Raw genomic sequence first — 27129 nt, 5'->3', positions numbered from 1 at the left:
GAGGTAAACACACTTAATAATGCTCACCATGTCAAAGTGACCACAATACACACTGGGAAATTTATATTTCTCAGTCTTTTCAGAAACCTGAATAATTCCATTGCTTCATTTCTGCAGTCTGTGTACCTGTCCTTGCTGGGATCACTGGTGGAGTCATTCCACTCTGAGGCAAAATAAGCTTACCTGTGGGAAGGCCCCACAGCCAAAGCCATCTCCATGGAACAGTTCAAATGAAACAAAGGCTTTTGAAACAAAACCAAATGGAAATGTTCTTGCTTCATTTGTAATGACACTGACTGCCCTACAATGAACTGCTTGTGACTGCTCTGACATTTTGACTGCAGACACGAAACCTTCTGTGTAGGCTAATGTGAGGGGTTATTTCACATCTCAGCAATTCGCTGCTAATTCTTTGCATGATTGTTTATTCCAGAGTAGGAGCAATGCAGAGGTTGCAGAGGTGCTGCTACATCCTCACAACCTCACTTGTCCTTGCTAATCTATACACATGAACAACATCTGTGCCTTCTGTCAGACTGCCATGGCTCAAAGGAAATTTCTGTACTCCACTCACACCAGGGAGAAGAAATGGGGTAAAAAAAAAATTCAAGTGATTTTTTTTGGTGTGTGTTTGAAATCAAACTTGAAGTAATAATAACATACAAACCAATTTTCCTTTTGAATCACTAAATCCTGGTGAAAAATCATTGAAAAAAGTAGAATTGGAATTTTAAATAAAACATAAATACTTTTAATATAATTTCAAGAAAAAGATGGTATAGAGTCTCTTCAGGCTGTGAATGTTTGAGACATGCTAACACACTTTTAAGAACTAACTCACACCATTTAGTGGCTGGCATACATAGCAGATAGGACTTTCTATATCATTAGCAATCATAAGTAATTTTCTTAGTACCTCTTCAGTTTGAATAATAGAGACCCTAAACTCAAAAAACCCCAAAAACAAACATAACATGAGAAACATACTGTGTTTCTCATGAGGCTATTTAGCCCATCAAAAGGTGTACAGCCAGATTTAATGACAGCTAGCCAATATGTATGGATTTAAATTATAAAGCAAGTTTAGAATCTCTCTCACCCTCCAATCCCATGGAAACCACTAGAAAGGGCTGGAAATGTACCCATGGACAAAGCACAATAGACTTGTTTCTTTTGCATCCCTCTGCCTACACAGTAAATGGATTTAGGGAGAAAGCCTCCACCTCTCACCTCTAAGCAATGAGCATTAATGAAAGGACTTCAATTATCTGTCACTTGTAAATCATTCAGCCAGAGGAAAAAAGCAGTGGCTTCATTCTCAACCAAGCTTTAAAACAGAAGTGTGCTCATTGTATCCTTCTGTAGTCTTGTTACCCAAACCTGGTACAGATTAACAATCTTTGATCAATAAAAAAAACATGAGAGCATGTTCAATAAATGCCTGTTTGCTGCTATGAACAAAAATATTGACAATATTTGCATCCCAAGAGCACAAGCCATGAATTAAGAAATTTAAGCTACCTTGATCCAATGTGTCTTCCATTTCTTGGAATCTCACTCTTCTCTTTGTTTGCCTTTGCTGGACTTGAGCAATTGTTTTTCCATCTCTGTCATCTCTCTTCTTTAGTATAGACACCAATCCTTCCACTGGGGTAATCTATCAGGGAATTCAGTGATATGTTAAATAGAGCTCATGCTTTGATTTCTAACAATGACTCAGGGAGGAGCCAAGCTAAACAGTTAATAAACTGTTTCCAGTCTACTTTTTTTAAACATTGCAGCACTTGTGAAACCTCCTTCTTGAAGACATCAAGTCCTGAACAGACAGGACAGCTGCAGTATCATTCTGCTGCTCACCGACTCTGCTTGCCTTTAATTGCTATAAAAGTGAAATGCACACACATTTTCTGCTTGGATCGTACTTTGTGTTCCTTCCAAGCTCACATGGGCAGGGGCAGTGGTGAGGCGGATTTGTGTCAAAATCACTATCATCAGAGGGCAGTAAGAAGTCAATGACACACTGCTGCTGCCTCTCCAAAGATATAATCCTGCAGAGACCATCAGATACTTATTGTGAGATTAATTTTCCAGCACTGCAATTGGTTCCCCAGGGGGGACAAGCAGCTACAGCAGGGCTACAAAACCAGAGAGAGGGAACACCAGGGAAAAAGAAAGCTTCAGTGCTCTGGATAGATTCCAGCTCCACATTGTAATAAGCTCTCTGGATACAGCAGCAGCTAAAAAATCCTTCCCCACAGGCTGGTCACACAAACAGCAATATGGTCAACAAGTCAACAAACCACACCTTCTTTTTTCTTTGCTATAGCATTTTCATTAGTCCCAAGAATATATGGTAAGCCATACTGGGTTGGTTGAGCAGTCTGTAACTTCCTGGTTATTAATGAAATGAAATTAGGTGTAGTACCAGGAGAAAAATGCTTTCCTAAGCAAGGAGTTCCTGGTGTGCTAGAAATAAATAGAAATTAAAGTAGAAAGTATGTTCAGAATTGCCCCTTTTTTTTTTACCTTGTGAACATCCTTGCCTCAAAAAAAGTTATAATTATTTCTTCCTAGATCTTAGTAAGACTTTAAAAAACTTAATTCTGTACATCATCAGTAACATTTGTTAAATTGAAAAGTAGTATGTATGTAAAAGTAGTAGTTATTCTACAAGATAAAACATATCACATTTACAACTGAATTTGCAACTCATCTGTTAGATGACCCCAAAGGCCTCTAACTTCCACAAAAACTCCAAACTCCCCAACTTTCCAAGTAACACTGTAGTTGCAGACAAAAGACTGCTTAAGCCTCTCTCTAACATAAATTAGAAGATCACCCATAAAAACTTGTCTGCATTGCATTTCCAAGAGCTGTAGAGAAACAGAAAACAACTCCATAACTTATGTCCTTAAGCTTGCCTGGTGCTACGAGCTTACATAAAGCATCGATTGCAGTCAGAGAGGCTGCCCTGCACACAGTGAGACACGGGGCACAATCCAATAGGCACTGCAGCAGCTTTGGCCCTTGCAACACTGAACTGACAAATGTGGCAATTGCACTGGCAGGTCTCTGGTCTGGCAGTATTTTATAGCCCTCAACAGACGAATAATGTTACCCAGAACTACTCAGAGGATAAAATTGATCTCCGCCACACTTCTGATAGTCACTTTCCCTTTTGTTTATCTGCTCAAGAGCTTGAAAGGATTGTTTAATGAAACAATGCAAGGAAGTACTTGGAAAGTAGTGGAAGTGTGGAGGCAGAGGAAATACATTGTTTAAGTCAACATGCAGAGAACCAGTAGCTGGCACAAATGACCCAGAAATAATAGTCTCAAGCGTCTCACCTCAAAAATGAGTGCACTGAGTTGCAGCTTCTACTGGTAATGTTAAATTAGCCTTGCAAAACTACAATGAAAATTTAACAGGCCAGCAGAAAAATCAACACTTATGTTTCTTTGTTGTGACAAGGAAGGGGGATTATGTAGGAGTGCTTAAATTTGACTTATTTATTTGGAAGGGTGGAGATGAAATGATATCCTTTTATAGAGTAGATTATTTTAAGCTTCTGCTTACAGCATTGCTTTCATAAAGAGGATCAATTGCTCCTCCCACACCACCCACACAGCAGGCTGGCTGTTGCCTGGCATGATTGTTCCCAAGTGGCGTGGACAGCACAAGGTGGGAATGTCACCCAGAGATGGCAGGGCATTCCTACCAGTCTGCCCTAAGGTTAGAAGTGGTGGTCTGTTCTGCAAGTCACCACTGCAACCTGAGGCACTTCACTTTGCCTGTTGGCTCTTGGTAGTTTCTGAATGACTGTGTCACCAACTTGTGTCTTCTCCAAGCTTAAAACCAGAGGGCTATCCTTGACAGGATTATGTGGAAATGTGTTGCAGTAATTACAGTTACATAAAAGGCTTTCTGGAGGAAAGACCTGCTACAATGAGGTTCATTTACTTTCCCTGTCAGCCTACATGGATACATTTCAGGATTTACTTTAAATGTATAAAGAACTAATCTGACACAGCACAGGTTTCTCTATTATGAACATCTTCTTTTGCTTAAAAAGGAGCAAGTGCTTTTGATTTTGCAATAAAAATCAGTGTGGCCAGTGTTACTTCTCTATCCCAACAAAAGCCATAAACTGGATTTTGAAAAAATGGCCCCTTTACATGATATGTAATTCATACCTAGACTAGAATCACAGAATATGTTGAGCTGGAAGGGACTCACAAGGGTCACCCAGTCCAATTCTTAGTCCTGCACAGGACACCCAAGAGTCACACCATGTGCCTGAAGCACTGTCCAAGCACTTCCTGAGCTCTGTCAGGCTGCTGCTGTGATCACTGCCCTGGGCACTGTTCCAGTGCCCAACCACCCCCTGGGTGAAGAAACTTTTCCTTATATCCACCCTAAACCTCCCCTGACTCAGCTCTATGGCATGACTATACTTCATCTGCCTTTAAATTCTATAAGTTATATACTTAAGAGGGTTTTTTTGTCTTTGTGATTACATTAGACCCATCTCCCATTAATTAAACATCCAAAGAGAAGGACTTAGGTGCCACACAAGATGAAGTTCTACATTCCACTCTTTAGGAAGCAGGGGGAATTAAAAAAAGCAGAATGTATTATTTAAATTGGAAGTTAACGAGGGAACTGTGGTTAATACAGTTGACCACAAGTCAAGCAGAGGCTTGATTTGACCCACAGGCAGAAAAAAACAGGCTTGTACCAGACTGCCCTGCAAACAGCTCTTACCTGAAAGAGCTGCATAAAGGACCCTATTGAAACATCAGATATTTTCTTAATTCTAAGCTGGATAATTAACAAAAGATGGTCTTGGAGAATCTATGCAACTGAGCTTACTCAGCTCTGCTGGCCTTCACAAAATCTTTTGACAGGAGCTTTTACAGTCGCTGTACAGGAACTGAGAGTGCATGCAGCTGTGTGGTGGCATTTTCACCAACAGGCAAAAAGGAAAGCAGCAATGACTGTTGGTTAATTGAAACCCTGTTAAATAAAGTTTTTCTCTTTTCCCCACCATTAATAGAAAGTGCATCTGCTTCAATCAAAAGTTTCACACTTTTCAGATAAATTTTAATAACCAGATTGCAAAATTGGAAGAAATAAACTAATTAAACTACCTGTCTCTTCTGTTTAAAACAGCATTTGGTAATAAAATAACAAACACTGGGCTTATTTTCAACAAATATGATGTGTGTATATTTATAAACATACCAGACAAAACTATGAAAATAAGGCCTTGTAATTCAAGTTCTGAGAAGAAACTTCTGAGAGAAAACATACTGAACTTGACTCTTAGAATTTAGTTGTGCATATAGACATAAATAAAAACCTCAAATGGAGGCACTACAAATGGAAGGAAAGCTCATTGTATGAAGTAGTTTGGTTTGAATGCAGGAAACTACTCAACAAGCAATACCAGATTTTTTTAAAGCAGTAAATCCCCAAAATGACAGAACCCAAGACTGCCTGTGTTACAGTAAAACAGCAGACAAACCCCTTGGCTAATAAAATACATTAGATAAGTGAGTAATTGGAGTCTGAAAAAGAGCTGACTTAGCAGGTTCAGTATTCACACCACAGCCACTGAAGGTAACTCTTTTTCCTGCTGAAGCACCTGCCATGCAAGTACCTGAGCTCCTTTACACAGCAGCAGACACCATGTAAGCCCTTCACATGGGAGCACAGCTCTTACAAACCCAAAGCTACAGATACCAAGCCATACAAGATAATAGAGGATCCCAAACATTGCCTCCAAACTTAGTGGAAACTTCATTTCTTGGTATACAAACTGCCATCCAAAAGTTTATGTTTTGGTAGACATTGCTTTCTAAAAAGAATTTCCAATTCTAATGTTCTAATAAGGAAAAACATTAAGATTTTACTCACTTCCCTGTCTCTCACATAGAAAGTTTATGGTAGAACCTTCAATTTTATATAGCAAAATGCAACTTTATCGAGGTTACAATTTGTTTTGCCACTGGTGTGTAATTTCATTCTCAGAGAAATGATAGCAAAGATATTTAAGAAGAGCTATATACTTCTAGTATCTGTTGTTGCCAGCTTCTGACTGTGCTTCAAAGTTCTTTGTTAGCTGTACAAATCTTGTTTCTATAAAATGACTGTGGTTTTCCACCATTTGCACATTGTTGTACATGGTTTGTACCAGAGAAGAAATACCCAGTATAAGGGCCTGTACAATATGAAAACTACTATTTCAGTTTTGCAACTATTTAAAGTTGGAATTTGGTGAATTTTCACTCTTGTAATTAGCTATTGTAAATGATAAACTAAAAGCAAGTGACAAAGTATCTAAGTTAGAAAACTGCATGAGATGATTCTTGGCTTTCACTATAGAGCCAAGCAAAACTTCCTAACTGTAAATATATACACAGGTATTTACCCTTCTCCATCTTCAATAAATTATTATTACATGTCAACTGAAGAACATTAATGAAATTTTATCCTACCATATAGTTTTTTTTTCAGGTTATTTCAAAATTATCTTTACTTCCACCTTCTATCCTAATTTGTTTGTGGAAGTTTCATAAGCACTTACTTTGTGACACACAGTCAAATTGACTATTTTTTTTCTTTTTCACTGCCACATTGGTACATTTCATGTGATTAATTTAATTTCATTCATGTGGCTACCAATGCATTTTCTAGATACCTCATTAACAACCAAAACACCATTATCTTCTTAGGTAGCCATAGCCTGAACAATGCAATTTCAAAGCCTTCAAGAGGACAAGAAAGGAAGAAGTGTTACAGCTGGGTACAAAGATTCCATCTGCTCGTCAAAACTTCAGTGCAATCTCATTTTGGCACTGAAACAAAATCAATGAACACAAGTTAACAATGCTGCTTTCTCAGGGGTGCCAAACTCTTTCAAATGTGTCTTCCAAGAAAGCTGTGGGTGCTCATCACTTCTGAAAAACAACCCCTAGGCTACTGATGGGTGGTAAGATTAACTGGAAGAACATCCTATGAGTGTATAATGAAACAATAGAAGCTGGTGTGCTGCCCTTACCTTACCCTGTGGCACCTAGAAATCCCAAGTACTGTGAAAAAACCCCAGATGCTGCATATGACAAATTTTAATTGCTACTGATGTTAATCCTTCTTCCCTTCTGCATTTAAGCCCCCTGCCTCACACAAAACTCGGGTGTCTTGCTAAGAATGATCCAAGTGGACTCTCACCAATGCAGCCAACATGATGCCTTATATGGCCAGAAAAGTACCTTGAAAAACTCAAGGTACTTGTTCCTCTGCAGAGACTCAACTCTGCCATCACAGTACTGGCAGTCCCAGCACCAGCAAAGCGAACTGGAATTGAAATTAGATGCCCTGTAAAGCATCATCATCAGTCACAGGAACAATCAATACAAGCATAATTTTTCTAACAGTATCAATATGCTCTTCCTATCCCATCCTCTGAAACACAAACACCACAAACACAGCTGTTTAAAAATAGATGCTATTGGATTAAATTAGGCTATATCTATGTGAAACAGAACAGTACTCCTCTGCTAAAATGCAGCACTTTCAGTGGGCTCAAAAGAAATTTAATGCTGAGGGATGATACTTAAATTACTCTTTTGTTATACACGTATTCAGGCTTAGCACAGACTGTCAACAAAATGCTCTTTTTCAAAACCACCCTCTAAGTGAACACAAGCCAATGGACTTAGGAAAATTTGGGATACATGTATTAACATGTACAGCTTTGTGCACATGGCTGTCAGTCCTGGTATGTGGCATAATTCCTGAGGGTCCACAAAAAAGACAAGAGGCATGATCTTGGAAAGGATGTAAGAAACTCTTTAGGTGGGTAGAAAAACCAAAATACTCTCTTTTCAGCTTTGGGGACTTTACCAAACATGTAATAACATCAGCATTGACCTCCAGTATTTAATTCCCTGCTTGGCCACTGTCCTTGAGCAATCGTGGGGGGTTCTTGGTCACTGTGCATTAACTTGATCTATAGAGAAGTACTGTAACTTTATTGCCAAGGGGATAGACTATTGTTAAAGACCTTAAAAATAGAAATGAACTAAGAAGATAGCTTCATACAAGCCTTCCCCCTCCAGCATCTGAAATAACATCATTTCACAATATACTCCTTTTTAATTTAAAAAAAAGCTCTTAAGGATGCAAATGCAGCAAAACCAGAAAAGAAATGAAGCAAAGATGTTGTCATTACACTCTCCAAAAAAGTCCCAAAGCAATAAATCTTCTCTATTTTCAGAACAGCAATTTAGCTCATGAAGCACTCATCCTTGTTACAGGCCTATGAGATGGGTTCAGGGTTAGAAGCTCTTTCTTAGCTTGGCTTCAACAACAAATCTGCCTAACTTGACAAAATCAGAAACCCATTCATTCATATACAGAATTTATATGTAATTCTCACCTCTATGGAATAAGCACAAAAAAGCAAACTTTGTTCTGTGCATAGAAAGTAATGATGGTACATCATAGGTATTATGTAGATTTCTGATATGAAATTTGATTTAACAGGAATTGTGAGAACACCTCTTAACAGTCTCTGTCAGAATAAAAAAAAATATCAACCCCCCCAGGTATCACACTCATATATAAGATATCAATCTTATTTTTGAAACACAGTGGTCAAGAAGGAGACAGAGAGGCCAAGTGAAACTTATTTTCTGAGTAACTCAGAACAATTAAATATGTATAGATTGCAGATTTGGAAAAGTGATACATAAAGGAATATTTAACATATTTTTAAGTTGGCAATATCTAAAATATTTTAACTGAGATAAACATGAAAGATTTTATAGGATTTACAATATTTACCTCAGTAATCTCTATCCTTCTTGTAAGTTCATCAAGAGAAGAAAAGCTGTCATCTAGTGATAAAGCTTCCAGGGAGTTATAAGATGCTCGTTCAGGTGAAATATCTGGAACAGTGTCAAAGTCCTCTTGGTTTGCTAAGTCTGCAGATTCTTCAGTGTCTATTATGTTACCATTCAAAAATCTCAGAAATAAGTCTTCTTGCTCATTATTGACCTTCTCCTCCTGTCCTGCTGCTCTCTGTATTTCCTTGCCCACCCGTGAATGGGCAGTACTCTCATGCTCAGACACTTCATTACAGCCAGAGCATTCACCTGAGGCAGTTCTGTCCCATGAAGGCTGTTCATCATCATCATCATCAGGCTGTATCTGTTGCTGCTTTAAATCACTGCTTCCAAGCTGGCCACTAGGAATTTCTGAAGACCCAGCAGCACTTTTTGATCTGAGCAGACTTCTATCAGCTGGCACATCTTTGTCAGAAGGAACCAAATCAGCAGGCATATAATCATCATCTGTTAAAGCCAAAGCATCTACCATTGGCTCAAGAGGGAGTTTCACTCCCGGCTCCCCAGCCCCTTCTATTTTCACTGCATCCTTGGAGAGCTGTCTTTCCCTCAGCTGCAGGCTGTTATCTTCACCAGCATCCCCAGATGATAAACAGCCCGAGGAAGGCCTGCCCCCTGTCCCTGTGGACTGGGTGTGTGGCTCCAGGGTTGATTCAGCACTGCAGTGCTGCTCCTCCATGTGGTCCTTTCCTGCAGCTACCCGAAGGCTCGCTGCCTCTGTCTGTCTCTCAGTTTTGTTTTCACCTGGGCAGACAGTGCTCAGCTGTTTATCTTCTTTCTTTGGTGCAATGCCAGGACAAGTTTCAGTACCTAAGTGCAATAGGAAAAACAGTTCCAGAGTTTTTAAATGATTCAAAGCATCAGCCCAGGGGGGAAAGAGTATACTGTGATTTGATAACATTGTAACCTAATGCTGCAAAATGCTCTCCCATAAAGGGCAGATACTTTATGCTCCAGTCAGAATAACTTTTGTTAGTAGTCTCTGACTCCTGGTTCGGGGAAATAAAAAAGTATTTGCACACATTCTTGCAGGTGAAGCACACAATTCAGTGTCCTTCTGAAAAAAGCGACTCCCAGTATATAAGTCAGTATCTTTGTGAACAGTCACTTTTCTTCGAATGGATATTTTATGTGAGCCATCTCATGGAAGCCTGGAGTTCAGGCAAATGCACTTAATTACAGAAAACTGTACCTTGATGCCAGTGTATCTATCACCTAGAAAGATATCTGCACTTCGTTAAAGAAGTTGAAATCGTACTAATTTAATAAATCTTAAATTTTCAGATCACTAGCTTTTTTCTTATCTGAAATTTCAGAAACACACAAAGAATTCTACATAGCTTGTGAATTCACCTACTGTTGGCATAATCTGCTGATGAAGGAGTAGATGCTTAGCCCAAGTTATCTATGAATTTATTAGATATTAACCATTACAAGAAAGCCAAAACTTTGCTTTTAGGTGTAAAAAGAGAGAAAGGGGCTGTTAAGAATTAAAACATCAAAGTAAGCTAGCTAGGACAGAAACTGCCTTTTATTACATATTTTAATAAAAACTATGTTAATACTATGTTATAATAGGACTATTGTTGCAGTAATAGCAATATTCACAATCAACAAACTAAAAACTTCATAAAAGTACTTATTTGCATTTTTTGGTCATAGTGAAGAGCAGAAAGGTCTTAAGAACAGATTAATAAAGATATCAAACAATGCCCTTCTTAACTGAGTTCTCCATGCCAATTTTATTCTTCCTCACCTGCTAAAACCTCTCTTAAAATGTGAGCAATTTCCTGAACTTGTTACACAAAACAGTCACATTCATTAAAACAAATGTTTGCATTAATTCACTGTATTGAACAGTTTAATTAAATTCCAAACTATACCCCTTTTAATGTCTAATGAAATGAAGGCAGCATGGAAAAGACAGACTTGGAAATTGAAAAAGAGAATATCCAAGCAAATCAAAATGTGGGAAAAAAAAATCAGAATAACATTAACAGAAAGAAAGAGTACAGGGAACCTAACCAGTAAAACACTGAAAGAATAGGTGTGAGATAGGGACTTTTTAAAAATTAGACACAGATGAGTAGACAGCTCAAGGGATTTGTAATGGGATACTAAGCCCTTCACATACAGGTCATGAGCTCAAACACAGCCTGGATTATTGGTACAAGATTTTGTTACCATCTGTCAATTTTTCCTAGTGGATACATCCACATTACAACAGGCATCTTTGTTGGCAGCCCCAAGTGAAACAAAGATTAAATGGAATCGGAAATTGAATCCGATTCTTTACTGTCAAAGGTGTCCCTTGAGCTCAGGGCACTGTTCCTAAGAAAGCAATAAGTGATCCTAGCACGGTTATGTAACCACAGATGTACAAGAACTGGGATGCAATAATCATTCACACCAAGTTTTCAGCAGTGTTCAATATTTACAGCTACCTCAGGCAACCCATGCCCACTATAGACGGAGGGCAAGTTAAGACAAATACTTGAAGACTTAATTAGAAAATATGCTTTTGCCTACACTAAATTAACTGAAGACATACCCACTGGCGGAAGTAATTTTTGCCTGACTGACAGAAGTACAACAAAGTGTCTACAGAAAATTTCTTAGCAACAAAAGCACCTATGGTAATTAAAAAAATGGTTTCTTCTCCCCTTGACAGAGTTGCATTAGAATTGACACTTGGTTTGCTCATCACAGGAACCTGTAGGCACCGCTTTGTCCTGCTAATCCAGGACAGCCTAGCAGACAGAATACTGATCCACAGTAATCTACCAATGGAGAATTCACACTTCTCCATCTTCATCCTTCTTCTCAGTTAAAAACAAATCCCATAGTACCTAACAGTAAACACAGTATAAAGACTTCCTCCCCATTTAGACTCCAAATGAGTCTAAATTATACGTACACACTGCAAACTTATGCTGAGAGTTTTGTTAAATTCAGCGTTTCATTAGGAAGGTTTTCATGAAACACATTAATTTATCTTTAGTTAACACTAAATGCTATTAAGGTTCTGCTTTCAGTCAGAAGCTGAAGAAATTAATGGGAAAAGAATGTATCAAATCTCATCTTTTAATATATACACATAGTATTAAGGGCAAAATTCTCTCTGTTGGTAGATTCAGAGTGAAAATCTGCCAGAAAGTAAAATTTAATAGAACAGACCCTTCACAACCCTTGTTCAGAAAGGCAGAAATCTAATCAGGTACTGCCCCAGGAATTCTGACTGGATGACTTCTTATAAAGCTGTTTGTTGGTCGCTGTAGCCCCAGGAGAGAGGAATTGTGAATTCTTAGGATCAACTGCCTACAGAGGCTCAAACTATGTTCCCATATACCTTAGCAGATCAATGGGAGTAACTTTTGCTTCAGATTACCAGGCAAGTTAGATTTTACTTCAAAGATGCTACTATAGTGCAGTACAACAATCTCTACAAAGCAATACAGATATTGCTACAATGCATTTTACGTATTCTTATTGATAATTGCTACATAAATTCTTATTATATATGGATGCATATGAAGGCCTGTTCTCAAAACATGTGACAGTTTCCTTTTCCTGTCTTACTGTAAGCCAGACTTCTACTACAAGCAGCTAAATGAGTTAAGTAGTTCTTCCTGTGGTTTGGTGGATAAATGCATATGAAAAGTAAAACTTTACATGCTTACTTCTCATTTTTCATTTCATTTTTCTTTTTTTTTTTGGTAGAGGAAAAAAACCGCATGAAAAGCAGAAGTCAAGCATTCTAAGTTTTGGGTGAGAAGGCCCATGCATTCAGGCTACTGCTGAAAAGGTTAAATATTAGGAACTGTATGTTTATTGCAATATAGGATTCCACTGGTGTTCAGGCAAAATCAAAAACCAGTCCCAAATGGACACATTGCTTCTAGTCCTGAGCTGCACCACTCAGGCACAGCTTGTTATCTGAATGGCATTTTAGTTATGAATCACTTTTGTCAAATTTCTGTTCTGGTTCACACTGCTGCCTTCCCTACCCAAATCCTTCTGACTGCAACCAAAGCCATTCCTCCCCACGCAGATGGGGGATGCACTGACACTGAAGGGCAGCAGCAGCTAATGACCACATGCTGCCTGAACAGCTGCTCACACTCACCAGGGAGAGAATTCACTGCTTCCTCAAGAAAGCACTAATCTTTTGAAAAGCATATTTTGCAAATTTCAACCATTTAAACTCAGGATAGGATGGAAATATTCCTATCTTTGTGTTGGAAGTACTTCGCACTGCTGAAAATTTCTCAGCAGAACTGCTTTTTATTGGATGACATAGCTTTATCAATTTATCAACATTGCACAGGAACCCAAAGATTTTGATGGTATTTTGACAAGATTCACATTAAGAGAAAGGCATGAAAAGATCCATTTACACCATTAATTACTTCCACATTACGTCAAGATGTTGTACTGGAGTATTTCAACATTGAAACAAAATGCTCCTGAATTCAGAACGTTCAGATGTTCAGAAATTCTGCTCTCCAGAAAGCTTTTGGTTCCACTTGGAATAAAATCAGAGGAAAAATTGTAATTTTTTTTTTCCATGGGAATTTCCAACCATTCAAAAATAAAAAGCACCTGTGTTCTTTTGATCTGCTTTCTGAGCTGCAGAACATGTTTGTTTCATGTTTCTAATGCTTTATGTTTAGTTAGGTGACAGGAATAGAAGTGGAGAAAAGGCAGTATAGGGGTCATGGTAAAAGAGCATGGAGATAAGGAGGATCCACACATGTAGAGAACTGTGACTCTGTATCTTCATTAATTTCTGATTCTCCTGAACATCCTGGCTGATACACACTTGTAGGATAGTTTGGGTTGAAAGGGACCTCCTAGGATCACATAGGCCAGTTCTCATCTTCTGAAGAACTCTAGCTGGTTTTGAGGGAAGGTACTTAGCTTAAGCCAATTTTGGCAACCGAAATGTGGCAAAATACCAGAAACTTTTTGCTCAGAGAGAGGAGAGATAAAGCACAGACTGGTTGTCTACCAATATTCTTTCCCATTCTGTCTCCATTTCAACAATTCGTTAATTTGTAAATGTTTCATAAGAACCCAAAGATTCAAACAAAATGGCCACTGCCCCAAGGCAGAAAAAGGAAAATGAGGCTGAAAATGACATAAAAGTATGTACTGAAAACAATTAACTGAATGTTTTTCTCTTCAAGACCTCCCAAAGGCTTCATAATTTTCTGTGTTGCTTCAGAAAAATGCATCTCAAAACCAGTACAGTGCATGTAACTTAAAATAGTTACTAATACTGTTAACTATACTCCACTACCACACCTCTGAATGTCTGTCATCAGGTTGATTACCTAGTATATATTTGTATACATAAAAACTATCCATAAATGCATGCACATTTAAGACTTTTTTTTTTGATGGAGGCTAGAATTTACAGTTATGAATATCGATGTCTAATTAAAATGGCATTATTTATCCATTGTGATGAGAAAAAGAAAAAATCCATTTGTGCATCTGTAGAGATCCAACAAATGCTGTAGTTTCACATGAAATAGCTTAATTTTATTTATAGGAATATGTAATTACAGTGTAATATTTAAAACAAATGTACATACATATACACATACCTGATTTAAAAGCAGTAGCTTCTCTTTCCTTTAAAGTTCTGGATTCCATTAACTGAGGTAAACAACTGCTTTCCCATGTATTTTCTGCAGTTACCAGCTGTAAAATATGATAGCATTCCCTGTAATCTTTGGAATTAAACAGGAATGATGTGGCTTTTTGAGACATTCAAACTTCAAAAAGCTTCTAAACTTGAAAGATTTTATCTAATATTTAAAATATATTTATTACCAACTTTTGACAAAGCAGAATTCAATTAAACAGCTTCTTACCTTATTTCTGGATGCCTGTGGCCTGCAGCAATAAAGAAAAAAAGAATAAATTAAATAACCTAGTAGCAACATTCTTCATGATAAATCTAAGTGAAGTCTTAGAAAGAAACCTTTGCTCTGCTCTAAAATTAGCACAGAACTTTTCTTCCATAGCAAGTGTCAGCCTGCTAGCATACCTTCAGGCACAGATCTGTACTTGCATGAATATCATCCGAAGACCAATTAGCCCTAACATTGTTCCACCTGAGAGAGCAGTCAGAAGCAAATTTACTGCAACATATCAAGCAATGTACATTCCTGTAAAAGGTTATGCTCAGAAGAAACTCTACCAACATTAAAAATCATACAAGAACTTGATATCTACTAATATTTAAAAATAGAGATCATTATAAAGGGGATTGAGGAATGAAATGCCCTCCCCAAAAATCGTATTTCCCTCTCCACAGACTGGGACATTTTCTGGGTTCTGTAAGGTACAGCAGCTCCCACTGAGTCCATTCAGATTCACAGGTGAATCAACGCTGCTCACAGTCAGCGTGGACTTTGCCAGCTGGATACAGATTCAAACACAATGTGATCTATCACACACAATCTGTCTTACAGTCCTTCATACAGCAATGAAGATAAAATGTGGAGCATTTTATTTAAAGCTACTGAAAAAAATTGGAGAGACAAGGGAAGAGTACTGATGTTCATATTCTCTAACCAAAACTTCAAAAAGTTACACTGCCTTTTACATTTTACCATGTAAAATTCAAATAAACGACACTCAAAACTATCTTTAAAGAGCAAAAGAGCTGTGAAACTTGAGTATGAGAAAAATTTACATTACTTTCAATTAAAAAAGCAGAATGCTCATATTTTCCAAGACCTGCATGCTATTAATTAAAAATTAAAATGTAACTTCAATTAAAAACTAAAATGAGTTTAAACCTAGGAAAAACCCCCTATATGAAACAAGAAATGCAAATAGGCTTTTGCCTTGAGAGTCTGAAAGAGTAACAGCATTACATACAGAGCACTGATCACAGGAAATGAACACAAGCCTTAATTTTTATCAAATGGCAGCTCTTTTTCTCAGAACAGGGAATGACATTTCAAAACTGAAACGAAGACGAAAGCAGAGTTATTCTCAGCAAGGCAGGGAGGTGCTGCTCGTTGCAGCACACAAATCACAGCAGAGCTGAGTCTCAGCCCTTCAGTGGGCTCACAAGCTCCTGTGCAGGCAATGCGGGCTGGGGCAGCCGCAGGCGCTCACTGCAGCTGCAAACCTGCAGCCCCAGTGCCACACCTGCCCCCTCTCCCTGTGGGAATGCAGGAATACCTTTCCAGGGGCTCCCTCCCAAAGGCATTCAGAATACTCGTGAAAAATCCCTGCACGGATTCTGGCAATCAGCTGGGGTGTTTTCAAACTTTGCTACCATCACCCAGATGAAAAAAAATTGATAACCAAATCAATACTCTTTATTAGCAGTTTGGCTTTTGTATATCCAGATTGACTAAGCCAATGCAAATGTACTAGAGAAAGTTCTCTCTCCTCATCTAATTGAGAGGCTGTCACAGCCTTTGAATGTAGTTAGTTTCCTTATTGCTGTTGGCTGATCATTTTTCAGTGGCAGCTCGTATGATTTCTTCCATCTGTGCAGTAAAATCAATGTCTGGACAGTAGGATATTCACCCATGAAGGAACAGATCTCCTCCTCCTACCTGATGGGTACAATCCCATATGTGTTACTACCCAGAAAAGCACCCTAGGCCCAAGTTTGTTGTACACTGATACACTGATTCAGGAGGCTGATGGATCAGGCAAAGCAGCTACCAACTGAGATTTCACTGTTCAGAACGCTGTCATGCTAGGAAAGTACAGAATTACTGCTTCATGTAAATGCAACCAATATGAAATTAATAGAAGGTAACAAGAACTACTTTAAGCATTAAGAAATTGTCCTAAAATATGGAAATTTGGGAATAAAATCCTATAAGGTAGGTTTGGGTGCTGAAGTGTGAGATGCTGTACATTTGCATTTTGAAACAATGATTAAACCAATAGGTATGAAACAGGAATACCATCATTAGTTCTACAGTCTATCTCTTCCTAAATTAACACTATTCAGTTTTTCCTTTGATTGAAAAAACAAAACTCAAAACTCCTATTCTGGAAGACTGATGATTTGTAAAACAAATTCAGATTTAGTCTTCATGCGTTCCTCAAACAAAATTTTAAAAATGTGAAAACCGATGGTAAAAATATTTTAGTTACATATCAGAAGGAACCATCACCTCATAACCAAATTCAAGTCAGTGATGCAACTTTTATTTTGACACTGATTATTTCAGAACACCCATAAAGGCAAGGAGACAACACCTACAGTAACATATTAGTTTGAGGAGTAACAATACTTTCTTATACTCACTGTTGATGTGAAGAGCAAACTCTAGTAAGCTTTTCCAGTTCTTGGCCACTCAGCTCTTTATCTGAATTCCTCAGTGTTGTAACTGGACTGGGAACTGCTGTTTTCCATTTTCTTTCTACATTAAATCAAAATAACTTTTACTTAAGATACTATAAAAGTAGCTTAACATAATACAAGTAGGTGAAACTAATTAATGGAGAAATATTGACAACTCTTCTGTGTATGTTCTACAGTCTCGTTTCAGACTATGTAGAATATCATCCTATTCTTTCAGAAGATACTTTATTTTCATCACATCACACTCACCAATCCTAACACAAAAAATGAGCTTGAAACAACTGTGGATCAAAATCTTGATTAACAGAATAAAGAACTACAAACTATTTTCACATTTATAATTAAACGTGTGCAAAAAATTCCAAAGCATGAAGACTCTTCTTGTAACAAGCTCAGAGAAATTCTGATATCAATGCCACCTTTGCTATGTAACATTTTTAGCCTGGAAATGTAACTCTATTATTTAGGAATAGAAACTAAAGTGTTTGCTCTTCCATATTAGTTTAGCTGGTACTCACCCCACTGTTCCTGTATGGAAGAAAGATTTGCAAGCAGCTGCTCATGATAAAGTCGTTCAAGCTGAATGAACTTCATGGCCTTCTCATCTGAAGGAGAGGTTAAAGGCAAATGCACACAAATGCAGACATGGTATATCTTACTTATAATTGGCATCATGTTTGAAAGGGAAGTAATTACACACTTGAAATTTGAAATAAGTGAATCAAAGTGAGAAATGGCTAGCATCCCAATTTTTGTGCAAGACATTAAAAACAGCAGACATAAAAACGGCAGGCAAGAAGTAAAATTAGTTGAGAAATATTCAAAAAATGAAAATCCTATTCTTTTCAGCAGGTACCTCTTCCCATGTGCCCGAAGCACAATAGAAGATTTTTCTTGAAAAGAAATGACTGAAATGTCATTATATTGATAACTTTACGAAAAAAATGAAATCTCTGGGAAATGACAAGCAAAACAAACACCAGCACGTATCTCACAAGAAATACAAATACATGCCAATTACCACGACTAACTGAAAATATGACTCCTTTCTACTGACCAGATGAAGACAGTATTAAAGCAACTGATCCAACTTCCACTTTTGAAAAATACCTGCCCCCTTTTCAACCATTATACACAACACTGTTGGACTGCTGAGTTTACCTTTTGTTTTCCTCTAGAGTCTGCTCACTTTCTTCTATATGAAGAAGTCTTTCCCCTTCCTTAGGGTTATCAATATATGCACAAAGTTAAACTGATAGTCACATATTTTACAATAGTCAGGATAATGCCAGCTCCACTAAGCCTGAGTTGTTAGTTGTGCTGTTTGAAGCTGTTTTACAGCTATTTGAAATGTAATTCTACAATACAATGAGGATAGAAGTGAATGACGTTCTTAGTAATACAGAAAACCCACTTTCCATTATTAATGCTAATTAAAACACTGGAGTAATTATTAGAAAAACACAGCCAGTACTTGTTATTCTGGTTAGCCTCATGCAACAGCATGGCTTATGAACAGAATATTAATGGAAAGAATATTCCTTGTCTTCAGGAAATCTGTTATTAGAAACAGAATTACAGATCACAGAGAGAGAGAGCCTTAGAGGATCACAGCAACAAACCCTGCATTATTTTTAATATGAGATTCCACACTGGATGAATTAAAATGTCTGTCATGGATAATTAATACAGTGCAACATGATCAAGTAAGTTCTTTATTAACCTCAGGAAACTGATGGCTGGAGGTACAGTGGAGATATCCTTCATAAATATGTATTATATAGTGGTGTTGAATTCCACACATCAGGTGTACATTGCATTAAAAAATATTTCCTTTGATCAGCTTTAAATGGAATGCCTTTCAATTAAAGCAGCAACAATGAAAGAGGAACTGTTTCTACCATGCCACTTATAGTTTAAGTTTACTATAACCCCCTGCATTATAACTTACTACAGAATTTTTCCATGCCTTTAATTTGTGCTGTGCAATTCACATTTTCTGATGGACACTTTTGAATTAGGAGGACCAAAACAAAACTGCAGTCCTCTACAACAGTGATGGATATTTTGTTTTATATGTTGCTTTTATAACACTGCAACTATTAGCTCTCTGGTTTTATCTACAGGCTAATATAATTTGTCTAGGTTTCTCATGCCTTGTTACCTAGCCTACACAATTGTCTATTTGCTGTATTTTGTTTGTACAAACTACATAATAAATAAATAATCAGTATGCACAAATTCTCTAATATATTATGCATCTTAGTGAATCACATACACCTTAAGGGCTTACCACTGGCATTTTCTTTTTATAATCTAATCATTTTCCCCTTGAAGCAAAGAGGAAATCCCAGTCCACCTTTTCTAAAACTCTGACTTAACTTTAAGGTTTAGTATTATTATTCTCTCACACAATTACTGAAATGTATCAGAATAATTATCAGTAGTTCAACTATTACAACTTTTTGACCAAACTTACCTGCATTATAGGAACAAATCAAAACAAACTGGACTATTAAACTGTTCTCAGAAGCAGTTACCCATATTTTCCTAGAACAATTTCTCAGACTACCTTGACAGGATTTTGACTGATTAGCATTTGTCAAACACTATTTTACTATTATTTGCAGGTTGCTGATGTCAGCTCCAGGTGTTTGGTATTTTTATTCCAATCTAGACATTTTTAGTACATATTCTAATCAATGGTTGTAACAATTTTATCATTACTGTAAGTACCCTATTTGATATAATACACACCCTATCTGTAAAATGGACATTTTCCCAGTTACTAATATTAGAATATTAGAATATATTAGAATAGCAGTTATCTTATAAAAACAAAAGTTCTTTTAAAAGGTTTTCTGTCTAGCTATTAATGATTGCATCAGTACAGCTGTTGGACGTGAATTTATCCCTTAGCTCACAATCCAGCTGTTTGATTAAGAAGGATTTGCTACCATACTGTGTGTTCACTCATGGGTGAATTATGGTTGTTCACTCCTTTCTAACCCTGACCCACAAGATGTGAGTTAACAACAAAGCATTGGACTTTTATGTTTTATCATACCACATTATTTTAATACTGTGCAACAATTTCTGCAAGTAAAAGGATACATTCCTCCTCTTGAAAATAGGTCTCAGCTATCTGCAAAAGTGAAAAAAACAAGATTCTATAATTCTCATGATGGTGGTAAGGATGCAATATAAACTTTTAATCATAGCTTGAAACATCTATTTTGCAGGTTCCTATTTAGTTTGGGTAATATATTAATGTTCTGACAAAATACATGTATTCCTATTCTAGGAAAATGGTTTGAAAAGAGAATCAAATACCACAGAAATATTAAATCCTCTCACACAAAACAGATTTGATTTTGTGTAATTTACAGAATTACACAAAACCAAAAAACCTTAGTAGGGTTTTAAGTTCCTACAACTATAAAAATTATTTCAGAAACATTTTTAGTTATCTTAATAGCAAAGCTTTAAAATGACCTACAACAGAAGTACAATTTTTACTGACACCAGTTCAAAAGTTTGAATTCTGTGCCTGACCAATGTTTCCTTATGTTTGATCAAATTAAGATCATTGCTGCTCTCTCCTGAGCATTACATTGCAATGTTTTAAAACAGAAATGGAGATTTCCTGACTGATGAGAAAAGAACAGTCTTTTGTCTTCCTGTAAACAAAAAATATTTGAGAATTGCAACAATAACTTACTTGTGCTTGTTACAAAACTGTGCAGGCTTTCCTAAAAAGCTGAAGAATACTGACATCTTTGTTTGTAAATGTGATGAAACACAAAAAAAATAAACCTCAGAAGTATTCCACAGAGCTCTACCCTACCAGTGACCTTTACAAGCAGCAACTAATCAGTCCTTGGGGACAGCAAATTTTGGCAGCCTTCCTGTGTGCCATGCATGGCGAGGCAAGGGCAGGGCTGGCAAAATGTGTCCAGGACTGCAGGTATGCTGATACCAGAACAGTCAGGCACCTCACAGATGAGTCCCCCTGTGATTTCTAATATTTAGGAAATATTAGAAGATGTTAGAAGAGACATTTGCCTTGACCACCTGATATGCATCAAAATATCCTGCCCAGATATGAGTATTGGTATAAATCTCATTTATGCATATATTTCTTAATGAAAAAAGGTTTCAAATAAAAGTAAAATTGGGTGCAGTACACCAAAATCATAGAAAGTACCTGATGGAGACACAGGGGCAGTATCTTTGAATCCATCTGCTCAACCTCTTCACGGAGCAAAGAAAAAAGAGACTGCAATGTTTGCTTTTGGTCCTTTGGATGAAAGTTTTCTTTTGCTTCAACAGCACTTTCAGCCTGCACAAAATCTGTATCTGTATTAAGAGCATTTTCCTCCTGGATCGTTGTGGCTCCCACTGTAGAAATACCTTTAAAAAGGACAAGCACTTAGGTTAGGATTAAAAAAAAAATACATTGAGTTGCTCTTTTAGGAAATTTCAATACGAATGTTATAAATAAAAACCTGGTATGTTAAACAACATTGCTGCTGAACTAAATGCTGGCAATGTCAAAATTCATTGTGACAGGTCTGTCCCACTGTCAGCTCACCTACCCAACACAACACAGCAACATTCATCAGATATATTTGTACACTTCTAAATGGGACCTTTGTACACTTCTAAATGGGACCCTGCTTTCACATATGGGAAAAAAAATCAGAACACTTAGAAAGTGTTATACAGAATTATTAATAAGAGACCACGATGACCTAAAAGCGCCTAGAATGCAGTTTTGCTCAAAAAGGGCAAATAGCAGGTAGGTGAGGGCAGTATGAGTGGGGTTTTCAGTTTGTCTCTCTGCTCCTGCCAAGGACCTCAGACAAGGAGGGGTCCTGGGCAGGGACAGACACAAGGGAGGAAGGACAATTCAACCAGTTCCTGATGGTAACACAGTGGCTCCTCACAGTGACAGCAGGATCTTGAAGGAGAAAAAGAAGCAGATGATGCCAGTGTGGGACTCCACTGTAGGAGAGAGATGTCTAAGGGGACCTTCCTGCTGAGTGAAAAGGAAGACCACCCTCACTTTACACAGTTGGACAGTTTGAGTGTCCAGGGAAAGAGGCAGTAGTGCTGACCTATGTTGGTAACAATGACACAAGGATGTGTAAACTGAATTTAGATCCCAGAACTTCTTGCTAGACCGAAAACTATGTTCTCCATGGTGCATTTCTTGGCAGTTCACTGTTGTCTGTCCCCAGTTTTATAGAAATCAAAAAAAAAAGTCGGGCATTCAGTGGAGATATGAAAAATAATGTAAAGCAAAACACTACAAGAATATTACAAAAATACCCCAAAACTTTCTGGGTGCAAATCCCACATTTTATTGTTAGAAATGCAAAACTTGTGTATTTTGATCATAAGTATGATAGTTATGAGAAAATGTTAAATGAGATTAACAAAGAAGCGTAGAGTAGTAGTGGTGACAGCAGCAATGGGAGAAATCAACTACCCATATACTGACTGTATCAGTCTCTCACAAAGATCAGAGAGCAATAAATGACAGGCTGCTGTAAAACACAGTCTTAGGAGCAACCAGAAAACTACAGCTGATTCCAGCAGTTAATAAACTCCTTTTTATTTCTCCATAAAACATTGAATTTCACACACTTGGGTAAGACTGAACTTCAAAAAATTCCCACAATTGCTTAAAACAATTTGGAGAATTTGGCCACAGAAATGCACATAATAAACTTTTATTAAACTCAAATTGTAATGAGTAATGTTCCCCAGTCAACATTTGCTGAAATCATGTTATCATTTGAAAGACGGATAGCTGAGGGCACTGTTTCAAGCACCTTTGTGTCCTCAGCTTGGGCACTTGGTTTGAGACCCCTCTGTTTCCATTGCCTCTGAAACCCAATAATGATAATTCAGGTTTAAGATTTAGGACCTAAGAAAGGTATTAGCTTGTCCATGGAACACTTCACCATTTTGATTATTTTAAATTCTTTATTTAGTAAACTATCCAAGTAAGGACTACTAATAATCTCTGTGGGTGACTATTTTCACAGGGCTTACTGCCAGAAAAAATAAGGGTGTAACTTAACATTGCTTCTTCAAAATTAATGCACATATCTGATCTTTTCCGGTATTTATTTGGGTTTCCTGTGGGCCAAAAGCAACAAGAGACACAACTGGATGCAAGATACAAACCAGGAAATACTTCTAGAGATGGAATTAAGGCTGTCTTTAAAAATACAGCTTCCTGTTTAGCACATTATCATGAAACCAGAAAAGAGGGTCCTCGTGTGCTGACAAACCTTTACTTTCAGAAAAACAAACAAAGCAACCAAATGTCACTTCAAGCTGCACTTTTTAAAGCAGTTAATAATCACCTGTCATATCAAAACATGAACATTCACTGCAACATGCTCAATAGCAACTCCCATAAAAAAACCTTAATTTTAGTGTTTTCATGATACTGTTGCTAACAAAGTTCATAAACTGCATTATTATTTGTACATATGATTGAGCTGCCATTTGTATTCAAATCCTGCCCTCAAATTTCTTACCTGATTTTGAAAGGGAGGCCTTAAGTTATGTGGGTTAATTCTAACTTGTTTGATTTTCAACACAAGACAATATTTGTGCCCTAGTAGCACCACAACATTTATTGTAACACTTTGTAATGCTATTTCACCATAAAGATGTGACGGACTAGGATCCCTATTTATTTTTTCCCCCATTCTTGAAAACAGCACTCTATTTTTTCCAGGAATCAAGCAATCTTACTGTCCAAAGCAAATAGATATAAGTATCTTATTATATTTCTGATTTTTTAATAAGGAAGGATTAATTTTTTTCACTTTATAAAGCACTGATATTTACTCCACCGCAGAATGGAACCAAAACCTTTATGAAAATGTGTCAAAAAGACACAGAAGACATCAGTGGCCAGAGCACTCAGCAGGTCCGTGGCAAAGAGCCAGGCTCAAGTTTTTGCTCTGCCAGACTCACAAATGTTTCAAGTGACCCCTTCTATGCCCAGTTGGATGTGTCAATGTTTCCTAAGACATGGAGAGAAGCAAACGTTCTCTCAATTTCTCCAACAGCTCACAGAAGCAGCCCCACATTTGCCTAAAAGAGATCAAATTTTGACACACTTAAAAACCCCCACATTTTTCAGTATGTCTCAGGTTTTTCTCTTTTTTAATACTGCAAGTATATGAAATTAAGATGCTCTTTGTTACCTACCTGAGGATAAATCCAAGGTGCAAGTATGAGTGATTTGCTATCAAAATAAAATTATGGATGTTGCCTTCTGTTTTTTATATGAATTTGAATTTTCATATTCAGTAGCACTAAAGTCACCAGTAACAGAAGTTTCTAGTACAGAAAACATATGGCAATTTCTTTTTTTAAACATTCTTTGGTACCCAATACAGAAAGCTGTTTCAGACTGATTCATTCAAGAACTATTGAGGAAAAAAGAAAAAAGACCAGCAAGTATTTAAAAATTATTCATTTTTAAAAGAAGAGATTTTAAGATAAAAGTTTGGTAGTAAACATACAACTTCAACTGAGCAAGACCAAAATCTTGTTTGATACACAACCCTAAATTAAATAACGTTACTTGAATTTTCATGTAATTTGACCATCTTATATTCATATATTTTATTCCCTTCAACACCAATTCCATCCCAAACACTTTCCTCCTTCCTCCACCTTCAAGCTGCAATAAGAAATAAGTGGAATAATTCATAGAAAAAGCATATGTAGCAGAATTTAACTTGGGGAAAAAAGACTGAGTGCAGGTTATACCATGTTATACTATGTTAAGGAATCATATAATGATCTGACAATACTAAGTTATGCCAGGGCTGACCTTTTGAAAAAAGATGAATTTATTTTCAGAGAATATGGATAATCTGAAGTCCATATTTACAAAAATATATTGAAACAGATTAAACTTGATGAGTCACTATCTCTACCACACTAAAGTTAGTACAACTCTTAACAAGGAATAACATTATGAATAATGACTAAAGTTTAAATTCTTCAGTTAAAATGTACATGTATTCTTTGGTCACCAGTCCTCCCTAACCAGATATAATCATAGTACATTCAAAGCTATGGTGAGTATATAAAAAGGATGTGAGAAAAAATTGGGATCTAGGAGCTATAGACTTGTCCATCCCCTCTCAATTTCTTACAGCATCGAGAGGGCTCAAAGGAGGTTCTCCTTCAAACAATACATAGATTAAATCCTGTAACTGCTTACTCCAGGGCACTGAAATGGATGCAAAAAGCAACTGTAAGTCAGGTGACAAATTCACTCCAAAGTATTACAAGTCTATGAATTTCCACTTGGGGAATTCCTGAGATTGCAGATGGAGAGCAGAACAAGCAAATAAATCACTATACGTTTGCCTTGTCCTTGTACTCTCACCTATAAATGCTCTGTTGGCCTCTGTCAGGGGAAGAATATTGAACCAGAAGGATCTTCAGCCAGGTACAGTGACTGTTCAACTTGCATTCCAGTCTACTGATAGGAAAAGCTAGGATAATTTTAGCTTCAACAGATCCCAAGCATATACAGACAGATAATAATCCAACTCATAACCGCTTTTTCTTCACAAACAACTATTTAGAGGGTTTCAAACACATTGCAAAGTGCGAATACTTGTTCTTTCTTTTGAAGTAAAAACACGTTGAGAGCGAAAGATTGGCTTCTCTAATGATCACCAGTATTCTGCTGAGCAAGTCACAAGTAAACAAAGATGACTAAAATGTAATTTTCTACATAAATTACTTTAGTCACTAGCAAGAAGAGGAATACGAACAATGTGCTTTTTAAGTCAAATGTCATCTTTTCTAGAATGACAACATTTAATAGCAATCATAACAGGTGTGCTTAAAAAGATTAATAAATCTCCTCCTTAGTTATGACTCCAAGTAACTCATCCATGATTTCTCAGCAGTTTAAAATATATTTTTATGAAAATCACAACAATACATGCCATGCAAGTATTTAGTTTGATATTCCAGCTTGCTTGTGTGGTGCTCCCACTGCAAATTTCACTCAGGAATTTTCCCATCTAGTTTGATTATTCTCTCTTTTAACTCTGAGTTGGTATAAGGAGAAGAAAGCTAATTTGGACCTTTATGTAGAGGGTGTAGTGAGAATTCAGTAATCATTTAAAATAGCTGGTGCTGAGAATAAAATGGAAGATTGCCACTAAAATAATGACATTTGCAACATCAAGAAATTGTGACACAGTCAACTGCATTCTGTGAAAACAGAAGAAACATCATGTGAGAGTATTGAAAAAAATACTAAATGTATATTAGCCCATAAACAACGGCAGATATAATGTAATTTTATTTTTGGATCTTCCTCTCTAACAATCAAGGTTCTTTACTAATAAAGTAACAAGAGTTTATTAATAAGAATTCAAACTTTAAAGAGTTTTGGATGTTCTGGAGACAGGATGTTCTCTTCTGTGGTTTTCTACATTGCCAGCTTTTTCTATGAAATTTTCTATATTTTCAGGATTTGAATTTTTTGTCTTAAAACTTCATTCTACTGTGGACGGCTCATTTTGCAGTATTTCTGCATGAGTTCATTCAACAGGAATACGAACTAATGGAGAAAGAATTAGAGCAAAGCTCAACTTCTAGTGTTAGGTGAGTTTTTTCCTTTCTTCCTCTTATTGTGCTTCAGATATCTATGTCAACACGTATGTATAACTTTTCATCAACTTGTTTTTTGTTATTTCCATCATACAGATGACTGGTTCTCAATTACTTCTGCCAATCTCATTTAAATTATTTTATTCTGTTATTAAAACTTAAATCTACAGGTTAAATATATGTACT

General features: G+C 36.9%; 1 protein-coding gene across 4 annotated transcripts in view; it reads right to left on the bottom strand.

The window, feature by feature from the left end:
• CNST (consortin, connexin sorting protein) overlaps positions 1-27129 on the bottom strand; it is a 47116-nt gene that overhangs the window by 4603 nt on the left and 15384 nt on the right. For all 4 annotated transcript variants that reach the window (XM_064414703.1, XM_064414705.1, XM_064414704.1 and 1 more), the window contains 8 exons: positions 21473-21678; positions 20380-20410; positions 17784-17870; positions 17209-17323; positions 14795-14816; positions 14525-14621; positions 8851-9722; positions 1522-1657 (listed from right to left, as the gene is read on the bottom strand). In XM_064414703.1, the coding sequence (XP_064270773.1) occupies positions 1522-1657; positions 8851-9722; positions 14525-14621; positions 14795-14816; positions 17209-17323; positions 17784-17870; positions 20380-20410; positions 21473-21678 (1566 nt within the window). The remainder of the gene's footprint in view (positions 1-1521; positions 1658-8850; positions 9723-14524; positions 14622-14794; positions 14817-17208; positions 17324-17783; positions 17871-20379; positions 20411-21472; positions 21679-27129) is intronic.

This window comes from Passer domesticus, chromosome 3 (genome assembly GCF_036417665.1).
Source record: "Passer domesticus isolate bPasDom1 chromosome 3, bPasDom1.hap1, whole genome shotgun sequence".
NCBI classification, from domain to species: domain Eukaryota; kingdom Metazoa; phylum Chordata; class Aves; order Passeriformes; family Passeridae; genus Passer; species Passer domesticus.
This window is presented reverse-complemented; position numbering and strand designations above follow the sequence as displayed.